Raw genomic sequence first — 14,710 nt, 5'->3', positions numbered from 1 at the left:
ACCTAGGCTACATTCTTATTACTTACAATATCATGTAATTTAAAGAAAAACGACCCCCGCAGTAAAGATTTAGTCCTTGTGTTTTCCCCGAAACACAAGGATTTTCACAAACATTCAAATAACAGAGACACCCGAACGCAGAACAAGCATTTGATCATACGAATATTTGACCCCCGCGCTGATCGAACCCGCGACACGACGCGCACAATGGATTTGGCGTGATGACCTCAACCATTCGGTTATACGTGCTGTCAAAACAAGTAGGCTGTGCTGATAAATATTTTCAATTTTTTTTATGATGCGAGTGTTAGATAATACACTATGATTATGTTATCTCAACGATGATAAAACATAGACAGATATAGTATATCAAACCAGGAAATACTTATGTTGCAATAAGAAACGTAATTTAAAACCTACACAGTATTTTAACTATGGTTTTTTGAAAAACCAGTGAAGTGCGCATCGTATCCGAAACTACAAAGGTTACAAAGTATAAACTAATAAAAACGTAAATACATCCAACCCGGGATGAGTGAAATGTAAATACATCCAACCCTCTTTTCCAAAGGGTTCTTTCTCTCTCAAATTTATTTGTCACCTATCCAAAAATTACCGCCAGTAACGTTGCTTAACCTCGATCTTTACTTTTAGTATTTATTGTTATAGCGACAACAGAAATTCATCATCATTAGTAATGTTTGCGAAGTCGTATCTAAATAGTTACTATATTTATTTGTCAGTATCGATGGTCAAACAAATGCTTAAGTCACGTATAAATTAAGCGGATAACTTAATCACATTCGTATATGTTAATTTATTTGGATTATTTTTAATCCGACATATCGATTGTCAAGGTCTAAATGGTAAACTGGTTCTGTAATCAATTTGTTTTATGATGTACAAAAAAATTGACCAAGTGCCAGTCAAACATCCGTGCGGAGGATTCCATATTCCGTAGTATTTCTGTTTTCTTTTTGAATAAAACTGCTGCTTCACTAAGGAGTTCAATCCTTGTTTAAAATATAATATGTATATAATATGTAAAATAATAACCCTAAAAACAAGTTTTGTTAAATTTCTCATGTCGATAAAAACTTACTTGAATTAGGCTAGCTAATTATCGTCGATTTTCAAAAAGGTTTTACATCTTTTTGTGCTGATGAAAAAATGAGCGAGTTCAAAATGTTTTTTACTAGTTGTATACACAAGACTTGTTAAACAAAATTAAATACGTGAGTATGTAAAAAATGCAAACTGACATTAACAAGTTAATTTCATAGATCAATCACTTAATGTTAAATTAATTACCACTTAATTGTCCAAAAACACTGACTCGATTTTTGCAGTAACAATAAAATTCGATTAAAATTTGACGAGAATACCGTTATCTACCGTGTAGTATCCACCTGTGATTCCTTTCGCTTGATCACTTGCTAGGAACTTGATCACATCAGCTATTTCCTCAGGGTCCGATACTCTGTCCAGTAACGTGATACTCTTATAATCATCTTCTGTTTTCTCCTTGTCTATACTTGCCAGCATTTCAGTGCTCACTGGTCCAGGAACCACGGTATTCACACGGACTCCTGAAGCTCCAAGTTCTAAGGCCGCACTTTTGGTGAACAGGTCCAGAGCTGCCTTGGAAGCACCGTACACCATGAATAAAGGGTTCTGAAGGCACGTCTTACCAAGCACACTGGATATGTTGATAATATTCCCTTTTGTTGAAACCAAGTGGGGTGCAGCTAGACTCGTCAAGTGGATCACTGCTCTAAGATTTACAGTCAGTACCTGATCGTAAATTTGGAGTAAGTCAGGACTTGCAAGCGTAGCATTTTTGTATATAGCAGCATTGTTCACTAGGACATCTAATTTTCCAAATTTTTCAATTACTTTTTGAACAATTGTCTTCACTTCTTCATCTTTAGACATGTCAGCTTTGATAGCGAGTGTTTTCACTCCAAATTTTTCACATTTTTGACAAACTTCTCGAAGCCTTGCTTCGTTTCTTCCTACGATGGCAATATTGGCTCCTTCTTTGGCGAATCGTACGGCTGTGGTAGCTCCGATGCCGGCGCTGCCACCAGTTATCACGACCACTTTATTCTTGAAAGACATGCTGTGTGTGATGTGTTCTACGACAAATTACGTATTGTAGGTCTCTTGCCGCAAACGGGTATTTAAATACGTAGTGACCCGAGTCACGTTGAACTTGTAAACTCGTCTTTTGATGTATAGATAAATAAATACTATGTAAGTAAGTTGGAGTTTGATACGTGAAGATGGGTGATGAGTGAAGATACTTTATTGTTTTGTGTTTGCAATTTGCTTAAAAAACAATGAAACTGGATTTTATCAGGTTTTATCGATATAAAAATATTGATTTGTCTAGATGTAAGACTTTCAGTGCATAACTTTTAATTAGTTACAGTTATTTCAGCTCATAGGTGCACGTGACGCTGTAAATGTGTGTCTTTGACAGCGATTATTTTATTGAAAGTTTTTATTTGTGTGACAATGACACACAAATCAAGATTTATTTACATAACGTTGCTGCTACATATTATATGCTGAGGATAAGGGTTACCTACTCACAACACCGCGTGAAAATACGTAGTTCTATGACACTCACACATCTAAAGTAGAAAACTTATGATTATGTCATTTTCTAACGTTATTCTAGAGAAACGGGATAGCTTATTTTGATGAAATTCTGCGTAAAATGAGATGATATCTTAAATTACCATAAAGGTTTTTTTTATTGATCATTAGAACAGTTATATTTTTGCAGCTATTATTGTATCAAAAATATTACCCGTCCGATACCGTCACGGGCGAAGCCGTGTGAAAATCTAGTTCAGAATAAGATACGTACGTTACACTTAGTAAATTACATAGTAAATTATCTACATGCATTGTGTAGTCAAGGACTAATTCATTATAGATAACTGCGACCGTTTAATTGACCTCACATGCAGGTGCAGGATGACTATAATTATTGATGACTTGTCTTTTTTTAGAATTCCGTAAGCTAAAGGAAATAATAGAGTAACGTAACTATATGTCACCTAATCATGATAGCAAGGCATTTAGAATTCACAGATTAGGTATATTGTTGCAACTACAGAAAAAAAAGATGTTTTTTGGATGCATATTTGTACAGAACCCCGGTGTTTTCACCACGTATGAAGGATAATCTTTATTTTCAGCAAACCTATTATGGAAAAAATCTTTTCATGACCTAAAATTAAAAGAGAAGGGCGGATTCCGTTTCTTGTGCAGTGGCACGAGCTGGAAATACTCCTCAATAATCAAGTAGAGTCATAGTAACGTTTCAAACGAGCCTGAAAAATGGCCTACGTGAAAAAAATATTTTTGCTGATCGCTACTTCATCTTGGCTTGATTTTATAGAACAAGGAAATTCAATGTAGGAACAGAATTAAATCAGTTTCGGCAGTTAGCATCTGAAAAAGTATGTATTAAAGTATCTACTTAAAGTGACATAGCAACATATTAAAGTATTATATTCTTCAAACTTCTATAAATGATTAAGCATAATCACCGTATTAACGCTATATAGAGGGGTGATATTTAGGAGTAATTAAGTCTTCAAACGACGCAGATCATTCGCATCTATTGACATTTACACATTATACAACTAGCTGTTGCTTGCAGTTTCAGTTAACTAGTTCTATGCCATAGCTGCTAAAACATTACCCTAAGTAAACGACGTTAGACAAAGTTGCCTATATGTTAAATCTAGGTACGAGCTAAGCTTGTCCAAAACTGTACCGTGGGTTGGTACTCAAAGGGGAAAGGCAGGAACATGGGTGGGTTTTAGTAGACGTCAACGACGACACTCTCTTCCGCACAACCCAAACAAGAAATCAGAAGAAATCGTTTGATGATATCAACTCCGAAAAAAGCCCGGTTAAGAAGAAAAAGCCAACACATACACACAAACACATACTTTCTCATAGTCTCAAAATATCCCTTAAACAACGCCACCCAGAAAATTTACATCAACAACATAAAAATCTTCGAAACTACACTTAGTTCGGTCATTACCCAAACTTGCATCAAAACAGCTAAGAGCCTCCAATCTGCTAAAAAGACGTTAACGTAAGTGGTCGTGTTGCCGTTGTAGCGATAATAACAGGCGTAAATATTGCCAGTGGACTTAATATTAAGGAGGCGATGTAAAGTGAACGTTTCACGTCGGAAGACAAGATGGCGGTCGTAATTATAAGGGGTTTTATGAGAGATGTTATTTATGATTTGAAACGTGTCTTTTAAATGTCAGTTTGAGGTGTTGAGGACTAGAAACTTATTGAAGAGCAACTCTTTCTTTCTCTTTTTTTTTCGTTTAAAAAACGTCTGCCATGTAAAGGAATTTCATACCATTGTCGCTGGGGGCTTTACAAACATCATAGTCACAAAAACAAAGACACCCAGACTCGGAGTGAGCATTCATGTAAGCGCTACGCGGGGATGGAATCAGCGACACATCGATCATTGTGTTTGTCATGGTGACTTCAACCACTCGGCTTTCCTTGCAGTCGAAGTTTTCATCCATAGACCACAACTGGAACACTCCTTTTTGTTAGATGGTGGCCTGATGGTGGTCAAATAACACTAGCAGTCGAAGAAGTGAGATGGCGCTACACTCAGTGTAGAGCGATCTCTCTTTCACAATGACAACAATTTTGTTATAAAAGGAGACGATAGGCCTCTTAAACAGCTGGATTAATGTTAAGTAGAGGTCACTGCTCCATTGTGCACGATTTTTGGAGTTCCCTAATAAGGCAAGCGTTCGTCGTTAGCGTGTGATTCAAAAACAAAAATGATAACAAAAACTTAACGAAGCAAAAAAGTAACCCAAAAAAAACAAGTATTCACGTGTAAGTTTAATTATAATTTTGATGCTGTCCTGTTTTTTTAAAGAAAAACGTTTTTCCCCACATTGAATTACGTAATTACGATAATGAGATTTATACACGTTAATATAATTACATACAATTAACATTAGTATAATCGAACACCATTAAAGATTGAAGTACAATTACGAGGGAAACCATCCTGAATTATTCCTTGATTAGGAAGAGAGGAGTCTTAACCTTACACCTACATTACATTTATAGTTTTTCAAGTAGAAATGGACACGGATTACAAAACAAAATAAATTAACGTGAAAGAATTAACACTCGTTAATAGGAAAATTAATAAAATATAAACAAAACTTTCTTTTTATAATAACTATCGTGAGACTGATTCATTATTAAATGATGTAACGGTTTACTCACGCGTATTTATCGGGGGTTCGACTCGCGATCCCGCCGCGTCTGGTCATGATTAAGGACTCCGGTTGGGTCCGAAACTAGTCGGGCTACCCCGATAAATACGCGTGAGTAAACCGTTACATCATTTAAAACTTTCTTTCTTGTGATCAATGTAGATACTCGTCACACAATTCGAAGCGAGCTCAATCTCGATGACGTGGTTTCGTATTTTTGGAGCTTCTTAGACCAGCTTCAAACTTCAGTATGGAACAAACTACTTACGGGACGTCATGTGTACCTGTCGTTTTCAGTAGTGAAATTTTATTAAATTTCTTTCTCTCAAACAAGCAAGACCCGTTATCACAACTTTGCAATGTCACATCATGCGAAATATCTTACAATATTTTATTATAGGTTAAAACGTTTAAAATAAAGAAACAAACTTTTAAATTGTTATTTTTATTTGGGATCAAATTACGTGTGTTTATTAGGGCCACCTTCCAGCTCCAGCACTGCTCTGTATCATATCAAAATATCCAATGTCACTCAATAAACATATGCTTTAAACAACTCAAGATCAAGTTTAACTTGCACCATTTAATTAAAGATCGACAACCACACAACGGCAAAAGCTTGTAAGTAAAAAAGAAAATCTGATCCAAAATCTCTATACAGGTACACACAACGAAGAGAAAAGCACCAAAAACATAATAATGTAGCGACGCTTAGCCAAGACGATACCAAGACTAAGAAGATAGTGCTCGGGGGTCATCGCAAACAAATGAGGGGTGTAAATCCTGCCCCCCAACCCCCTCAACCCCTTTCACCCCACGCCCAACCCCCACAGGTAGCACTTGCTCAACCCTTTCTTGGCTAACATATGGCTGGTACATCTTAAATTATAATAATACTGGATAAGGTTATGAGTACCTATACATACTTTTTTTTATTAGACCATCGGTTTCTATTTCTTGTATGCATCCTAAGCGAAATTAGACTCTTTGGACGATTCTGAAATAATATATTTTTATTACGTTTTTAAAGTTTATCTAAACTTGTAAGTTGTACTATGCATGAATGAACATTTTTTTATTCTCTATTACTTCTGAATGCCGAAAACGAAGTTAATATTGAAATAATGATTAAATATTTATTTGTAGCTTTTCAAAGATAAGCCATTTTTTATTTTTTTTATTCTGGAACTAGGTCATTATACCTCATCACTTTTGAAAAAGAAAACTTCGGCATAGACCCAAGAATATTAAAAGTGAGGTTACTAGAAGCCACTACATTAAAATGAATACTTCTTATCCACATTCCGATAATCTAAGGAGCACCTAGTGTACGGGCACACGCGGTTAAGACAGCTGAAGTGTTTCGGACGTCCCGCCGGATTTATAGGCGGACTGTATTGGTTCCGTAGTGTGCCCTCCACCTAATTCTCCTGTACCTAAGTCTCATATACTTAGACCTTTAGATCGTCTTAGTACAGTACCTACCTACTAAAAGATAGATCAATTAAAAGATATTACATTCTTAGTCGTACGTCTATTTAGTACTTGTGTTCGAAAAGAAAAATAACATCCACTGACAGCATCTATTCCGAGATATATATGAATATTATACTATAGTATGAACAATACTAAGTGAGTAATAATCATATTTCTACACCGTGAACAACTACATGTTCATAATGATAACATAGACTGGCACTTTAGACTAGGAAATAGACAATATTTTATTACAACCTATATAATATCGGTACCACCACTCAAAAGTTAATCATAAACATATGTGGAATAAAGCATCTTCGCTTTTTAACCAACTCCAAAAAAGAGAAGTTGGTTTCATTTCCTAAAAGGCTAAAGTACCAAGAATAAGATCAGTTACAGATCGTGAACACTATCTACCATTACGAGCAAAATGTCCATTACCTCATATTGATTATTCAGCTCACACCACAGTAATCCAATACGCACAGTTAGATCAATCATAATAATTACCAACAACGCTACCCCAAGACGAATAAACACGACAAACACGACAAATACGACGTATGCGACGCACACGACAGTCGCGACAAACAATTTTTTATCACACAACGCCGTCCCAATTCCCAAGATGGCGTAGAAAAGTAATAGATAGTTTGCTGTGAAACAATTCTAACGGTAATTGGGGTTGCTGATGCTCTCGAGGGTTTCTGACACATCTGACATATGACGATATTGTGTAAATTGTATACCCATATTTTGTACGTGACAGAAACTTGTATATGGATTAAAGGAGAAGATGGAAGTGGCACTCGACGGCGTTTCAGGTTTAGCCGGCGATTTACTTTATTTTAATGTGGAATACCTGATTGTTAACAGATTTGAAATGAAGTATCAAGTTTTCGTTCGAAATAGAACTTTTTGTTTTTCAACTACTTTCTATCGCACTGCATGTCAATGGTCACTTAATCTACCACGTTTTTGACCACTGCCTTTGTGCAATTGACATGATGCTATTCAAGGTCTAGTAGGCCGTCTCACTACAAAAGCAAGAGTACCTACTATTTGAAGAGTTTAAAATAACCTAATCTATACTAATATATAAAGCTGAAGAGTTTGTTTGTTTGAACGCGCTAATCTCAGAAACTACTGGTTCGAATTGAAAAAATCTTTTTGTGTTGACTAGACCATTTATCAAGGAAGGCTATAGGCTATATAACATCACGCTGTGACTAAAAGGAGCAAAGACACAATGGAAAATGTGGAAAAAACAGGGCAGGTATACATATAACTTTTCTTCTAACCACGCGGACGAAGTCGCGGGCAACAGCTAGTACTACAATATGCCGAATTGTATGGGCGTTGATTTGAAGCTTAGTACCTATGCTGTGGCATATATGTATGTTGATACCCATATATTATAGTAAATACTGTTCTTTAATGCAGTCATGTTTGTCAAACTTCAATAGCTTAATAAGCAGAAAACCAAAAATAAATTAGCATATAATGTAACATTAAAAAACTACAGAGATATGCCTCTAACAATGTCAAGGATACTAACTTTTTAGACATCCTGCTTTAGACTCCACGTGTGGGCGAAAGCCTCCCCGTTTCTGTAAGAAAATCTCTGCTTTACAATTTAATGACCATTACACGAAGATACTAAAAACATTCAAAGCGTATAAGCAATAATATTATTACATCGATCACCTAAACTACTTAACTACTCAGCCTATCTTGTCTAAAATACAGACTTGATAATAATTACACGAGAACACATCTTAAACTTAAGCCACCTTGAACCCATATCTAAAACAAGGCACGTCCGTCACGACTAATGCCCGCGGCATATAGACGCGAATAAATATTGCTCGCCTCGTATCATAAATAAGGGCCGAGACAGACAGACGCGTCACCTTTTGATACATTTCTACTGTCGTTATTAATGACAAGTCATCGGCGTTCTCCCGGTGGACTTGCAGGGCTGTCCGTTATAAAATAAATATCTTTGTTTCTGAAAGGAAATTATAATGCGGTGAAGTAGTTGTGAGACACGCCTGAAGAACTTTTAATAGTATTTTTGTTGTAAATTGTAATGTTAGTTTTTAGTCAGGCGTCGATTTAAAAATCACGATTTATGAAGCTTTCTATATTGTTATCTTACCATCAGTCGGTTCTTTTTTATCGTCAACATCTTTACCTATACCAAAACCAATCAAACCTTCTCTGTTAAGTTTAGCAAGCCTATATGAAACCTGCTATAAACTTTTTTATCTCCAAAATTGTTTCACACAAAGTTCCGCATAAAAACCATATTTCTCAACCCCAAATCACCGGTAACAATTGAAAAGCTATAAAAATATTGTTCCGTATGATATTGACCCATTTAAAAGCTATAAACAGCAACCCTACGTAGTAACAACCTGCCCAGCATAATAATAGGGGAGGGAGGCAACGTTCCCATATTCGCCACCCTTTAATACCATGTGAGAGTTCTAGTAAATTTATCAATACGCATCGCGACCACTCGTTTCTTATTATTATTTATTCAAACAGTGACTGCGACATTGATCTTTGTTCCGCGGAATTGTTCCGAGAATGGAAAAGGTGATGTTTTGAAGATGTAAGTTGTTCTTTTTTGGAGAATGCAATACATGATACTGTAGCTACTACCTATTTTTTTCAAATGATTACCGAAGCCGTAACTATTCGTTGATAGATCGTAGGATAATCTGTACAGGTTAAAGTGCGGATTTAGTGAGCATGTATTGAATAATTAGTGAAGTAGTTACGAAAGAAATGCTCTACTCTTTGTTTTCAGAAACTGTATTTAATATAATATTTTCCATTGCTTTAAAGCTCTATAGGTGTTATTATTTTTGTAAGCATAAGTATGAAGAACAGAGAATTTAACTGAAAAAAAATATAATAGATTTTTTCTTCAGACATGAGAAGCAAACTTGTAGAAAATCTAAAGATTTTGTCCTCAATTGCTTCTTGCAGGTATTTGCTAAGAGCATTACTTTCGCCTTACCAATCAATAAGGCTTTCGCATTCAACAAATACATACAAAAACAAACAAACAAAAGGATGCACTCAAAACAACAAAGCGAATTCATAATCGCAATTCGACTAACGGCTCCCACTCATTCAATGCCAACAGCAATTCACGAACCTTTAAACCATACAAAATATTAAATTACACAACGAAAATTCACGTACGAAATCTTCTAGAATGGAATTTATCGCCTCCTATATGCTGTTTTATTTATAAGAAAGCATGGGCTGCGCTCAGGGAGATGAAATTACGTGATACCATTGCGAATCAAAGTGATATACAGTTGTGTATGTGTGGGTACAATCAGTTACCTGAGAGTGTTATGTTTTCATTTGAGCCTACTCGCTCAATTGTTACGATGAATAATCATAATTTATGATTACTTTGAATTGTTTTTTAGATTGTCAAGGAAATTAATGTTTGTGTTTTAAAATTAATCGTTACTTTTTGTAAGAATATGAATCAGAAAGTATTTAATACATGCATACATCTATTCACTATTAAGTACTTTTATGCTTAGTTTTTCCATTACTTAATAATATTATTATGCATGATTCTTTCTCAAAAAATATAGGAAAGAATACTTAGTTTTGTATTACCTATATTTAGCTTACTTACATTAAAATTTACCCTTACGTCAATTTGATAATCAAAATATTAGTGTGGAAATAACAAGTATGTAGATTAGTTACATTATTACAGTCTCTTAATTATTCATTTTTACAAAATTGGAAGTCATTTTTTTATTAATATCGACAAAGCTAAATATTATTTAACACCGTAATTAAATATTTCATTATTTAGAATCCCTTACTATATGACTGTTATTTCAATATGACTTACAAACTTGAAAAGTTTTAAAACTTTTACCGCCAATTTGTATTTAAAAAAACGAAACGAGTTAGCATAGATGATTTCTGCAGAAACGAAACGTACCAAAATACCGCGACATGAACTGTCAAAGTTAAGTTGTGAAATTGTCGTTAGTCAAAACAAGATTTTATTTTCATTATTTAACGATGGATACCCGTTTGTACGAAACTAAATTACCAAACCACAAAATATTCACCGATCTAAATGACAGTTTTAGTGAAAATCCTAGTGGAAAGTTGCGTAATTTGATCGAACTGAAGGACGATGTTTTCTATATTTGGAGCCCTAATGAAAACTGTTTGCTGTGTTTAAACTTGAAGCAATTGGAAGAGCATGGAGATGAAACCCCATATCAGGTAATTTAACACTTATATGTACTTATTTCTGTCGTTTATGTTACTTTTAGCCGCCGGCATGACATTATTTGTCTTTAACATTTTGAGGTTATGTTTTCTTGTTATGAATTCTTTTAGGACATATTAACAATGATTTTAATGCTGTTTTCAATATCTTAAGCGGTAATGTGTTACACCTTTTAAATTCCTTGGCCTGTTGATATATGTAAACGATTATTTTTAGTCTGATTACCAATAGATGTTGTTACTTGAATTCTCATGAACATAAACCTTTCTACATTATGGTCCATGCTTCATAGACCATTTACTGTATATTCTATAAGACCTTTGTAACATTTCTAAGGTATATGAAGCTTGTAACTAGTTTACCAATAATCTATTAACTGTCCTTATCACATAGCCAGTCCCCGGTTATAATTTTATGAAACCCCTTTTTAGTTAAAGATGTATTATTTGCTTTTCAGGCAATTATTGTTCACAACAGTGTCCTAAGTTTCAATATTATAGAACTCCTTTTTAATACCAGCCACATATAACAAAATCAATATTATTCTTATTTAAATAAATTATCTGTAAACACTGTAACTATGTGGATATGTTTAATATTAAGTTGTAATGTTAACAGGGTTGGTTCAGAGCTGCATGAAATAAATTAATTTAGTACTATTAAGTCAAATAAAAAGATCAGTAAAGTAGTAATAAATGGCTGATATATTTGATATTCTAGGTCACATTTGCGGATTCATAAGTGTATAAATGGAACCCTGTTATAGAGACTGGTGTCTGTCGGTCACTAGACCTCTTGTCACCGGACATCTTAGCGACCATTATAGCTAGACAGTTAAAATTTACAGATGAAGTATTTTTATATCATGTATAACAACCAATACTAAAAATAAGGTTTAATTTAAGCAAAGGTTGCTACTGTGATAAATTTGTTGTTTTTATTGGTACCTAACTTATTTCTTTTCTTAACATTTGCTAAATTATATGCCTACCCTCAGTGTTGCAAGTCCAACTAGCACACAACTTTAAAGTGATTCTGCGAGATGAAAGAATACTTTCCGAGGTAACAATTTAACTCAATATGTGTTTTGTATTTTGAACTTTGAGTAGGTTGTATTGGGATTAAATTGAAATAACATGAATGTATGTTTAATGGACTGATATCTTTAAGTTACATGAATGATCGGCTTATTTTTTATTTTATTGATTATTTTTAAATTATGAGGTTTTGTTTATGCCTTAATTGCATTCAGTGTTATATGATACCCAATAAATTAAAACAAAAAATAATAATTGGATATCACTGATATGAATCCACAAACATTCTTGTGCTAGTTTGTGAGTTTGCATCACTTTTTTGGAGTTAAGGAGATATTATCATCACAAATAAAGACTGTTGTTGGTACCTCAAAGTGCATTTTTGAAGTCATGCACCTAAATTTCAAATTATTGAATTTTATATTCAAAATGGCTGGGTTAAAATTCTACCCTGAGTTTGCTTCAACATTTCTTCTCAGGTTAGGAACTAATCTCAGGTTAGTAAGTAACTGCTAATTCAAGCATTCAGCATTCAGCATTCATAAATTATTTCATTTCGTTACATTATGCTGTTTACACAAATGTAAACTTGTAAACCAATTTCATGAAGGTACCTATAAAATTCGATTCCAAAATCGTAGGAGTAAAATTTTTCATTCACACGTTATTTTGGTGACAGTGCAAAAAACACACGGTTTTTGGTCATTTTAGGACGACATCGAAAACTAAATAAAATAAGAATCAAGGTTAAGCAATTATCGCTACGGTTAATAATATATTTGTTGGGTTTCCTCCCTTAAATCGATTACCCAGCCGATTTGTCTCTATAGCGGATCTGATTCGTCCTTGACCAATTTTTATACTTTTCGTTTGACTGGTAATAAAAGCTCCGCACCTCGCGCGCGCTTACCTTCAGATGAACCACTCCCGTCATTCTAAACCATCATACCCAATCAAATAAGCCATAAAACTGTCGTGATGTCCTTCATGTAAAATACTATTAAAGTGACGGGTCTTGGGAGGCGCTTGATAAGAAGCAAATTTAATTTCAAAACATTTGCCAAGTAGGTACCTACCTAATCACACTCAGGCATCAAAACTGACCAAGTCCTATTTTACGAAAAAGTCTAAATCAAATTATAGCTACTTAACGAATATGAACTATCGTTCGGGCATAATTTTTTTAATCAGGTCTCTTTTACTACAAAAACTGTTGAAACCTATTCCAAATGCATCTTAAAACTCAATAGTTTTAAATTCGCCCACAACTCGAACTATATTAGGCAAAATTATATGTAAAATCTGCCAGGAGAACCTGGTAAAAACGTCTAAAAATCTTCATTTCATACAAAAACACTTAGCAAAGTTCTAAAGAAAACTACATACAACAACAACCACGAAAATCAATTACCCAAATTGATGAATAGCAAAACAAAACAATAAACATGTTACAAATGCCCATTGAAAAGAGCTCTCGATCCGACCGCTATTAATCTCACTTGAAACGTTACCACAGAATTAATTATCCTCTGACCATACGATTTAATGGGCTTCCTGAGGGACCCTGAGGTTTCCGATTAAATCACTACATCTCATTGGCCGATTTATAGTGACCAAAGTGCCCGAAATTTAGTGGAGGCTAGATTAGGTCCATTTGATTAGTGTTATATTGCTTTCATGTGAGACTTTTGTTGCACATTTTGGTGTATTGGGATGTTGGACAAACTTAGAACACGTTTTATCTGAATTAAGTTTTCTTTAGAACATTTTTTCTGAAAAGAAAAGTCAAACTATGAAGGGCAAAAAAATGGGAGAGTTACTCATTATCCGATTTTGGCTATAAATATTTAATTTCGTAAAACTTGAAGATTATAAAGAGACCTTTTTGAGAAAACACTAAATCCCAGACTAAGAACCATGTGTCACATCGCATAAGTATACGTTTACATCCCTACATAGCTTTACTGCCATGGTCTTTCTGCCCGGATTTATTGTTGAGGATCCGGTCCTTCGGTCCGAGCAGCCCTTTGCCCTGCCCGATTGTTAATCTGAACTTAGGTGTACTTTTCACCTTGGTTCCGAGCCAAGACGGTCTTAAATCGCCGAGAATGTTCCGTTACGGGTTGGTATTTGTGTGTCGTTTAGGGCGGATATAGATTCTCTGTTGCTACTTGCTACCCCTTTGTCGTTTATAAGTAGATGTTTATGGTTGCCAAACTAAGTTTTATTTTGTGAGGTGTTCGGATGTATTGTTACATTGTTTTCTTTCGGCTTTATTTCTACATAAAAAGAGATTCTTGCATTGGCTTCCTTCACTTTGTAAATACGCCTCGGTTTCTAATTCGCATGAATTAATTGTTATATAAAACGTGACCCCGTCACGTTATTGAAAATGAAAGAAGTGTTTAATTTTTAGAGTTAAAAAGCGGAAGTTTTTTGCCTTTCCTATTCTCACTCTCTTAAACATAAACATTTATATAAAACTCAAGTATTTAACCTTTCTTCACAATAGCCTTTCGAAATATCGTAAACAAGATTAATAATTGGACTTATATAAAGGGTCCACCTAAAGTCCAGGCAGAGTGAATCGTGTAACAATTTAATTA

At 34.6% G+C, this 14,710-nt stretch overlaps 2 protein-coding genes across 2 annotated transcripts in view; one reads left to right on the top strand and one right to left on the bottom strand.

The window, feature by feature from the left end:
• Positions 1–1,176: 1,176 nt before the first annotated feature.
• LOC113502777 (3-oxoacyl-[acyl-carrier-protein] reductase FabG-like) lies at positions 1,177–2,166 on the bottom strand. Its single transcript, XM_026884463.1, has one exon. It carries the CDS (start codon positions 2,119–2,121, stop codon positions 1,366–1,368), a length of 756 nt encoding a protein of 251 aa, XP_026740264.1. The 5' UTR covers positions 2,122–2,166; the 3' UTR covers positions 1,177–1,365.
• An 8,606-nt stretch (positions 2,167–10,772) lies between these two features.
• LOC113502744 (nuclear pore complex protein Nup88) overlaps positions 10,773–14,710 on the top strand; it is an 87,724-nt gene continuing 83,786 nt past the window's right edge. Inside the window, exon 1 of the mRNA XM_026884397.1 lies at positions 10,773–11,060. Within this exon, the coding sequence (XP_026740198.1) occupies positions 10,851–11,060 (210 nt within the window). The 5' untranslated portion in view covers positions 10,773–10,850. The remainder of the gene's footprint in view (positions 11,061–14,710) is intronic.

The sequence above is a fragment of the Trichoplusia ni genome, chromosome 18, assembly GCF_003590095.1.
Source record: "Trichoplusia ni isolate ovarian cell line Hi5 chromosome 18, tn1, whole genome shotgun sequence".
In the NCBI taxonomy this organism is placed as follows: domain Eukaryota; kingdom Metazoa; phylum Arthropoda; class Insecta; order Lepidoptera; family Noctuidae; genus Trichoplusia; species Trichoplusia ni.
Note: the sequence above shows the minus strand (reverse complement) of the source record. Positions and strands in the feature narration are given on the sequence as shown.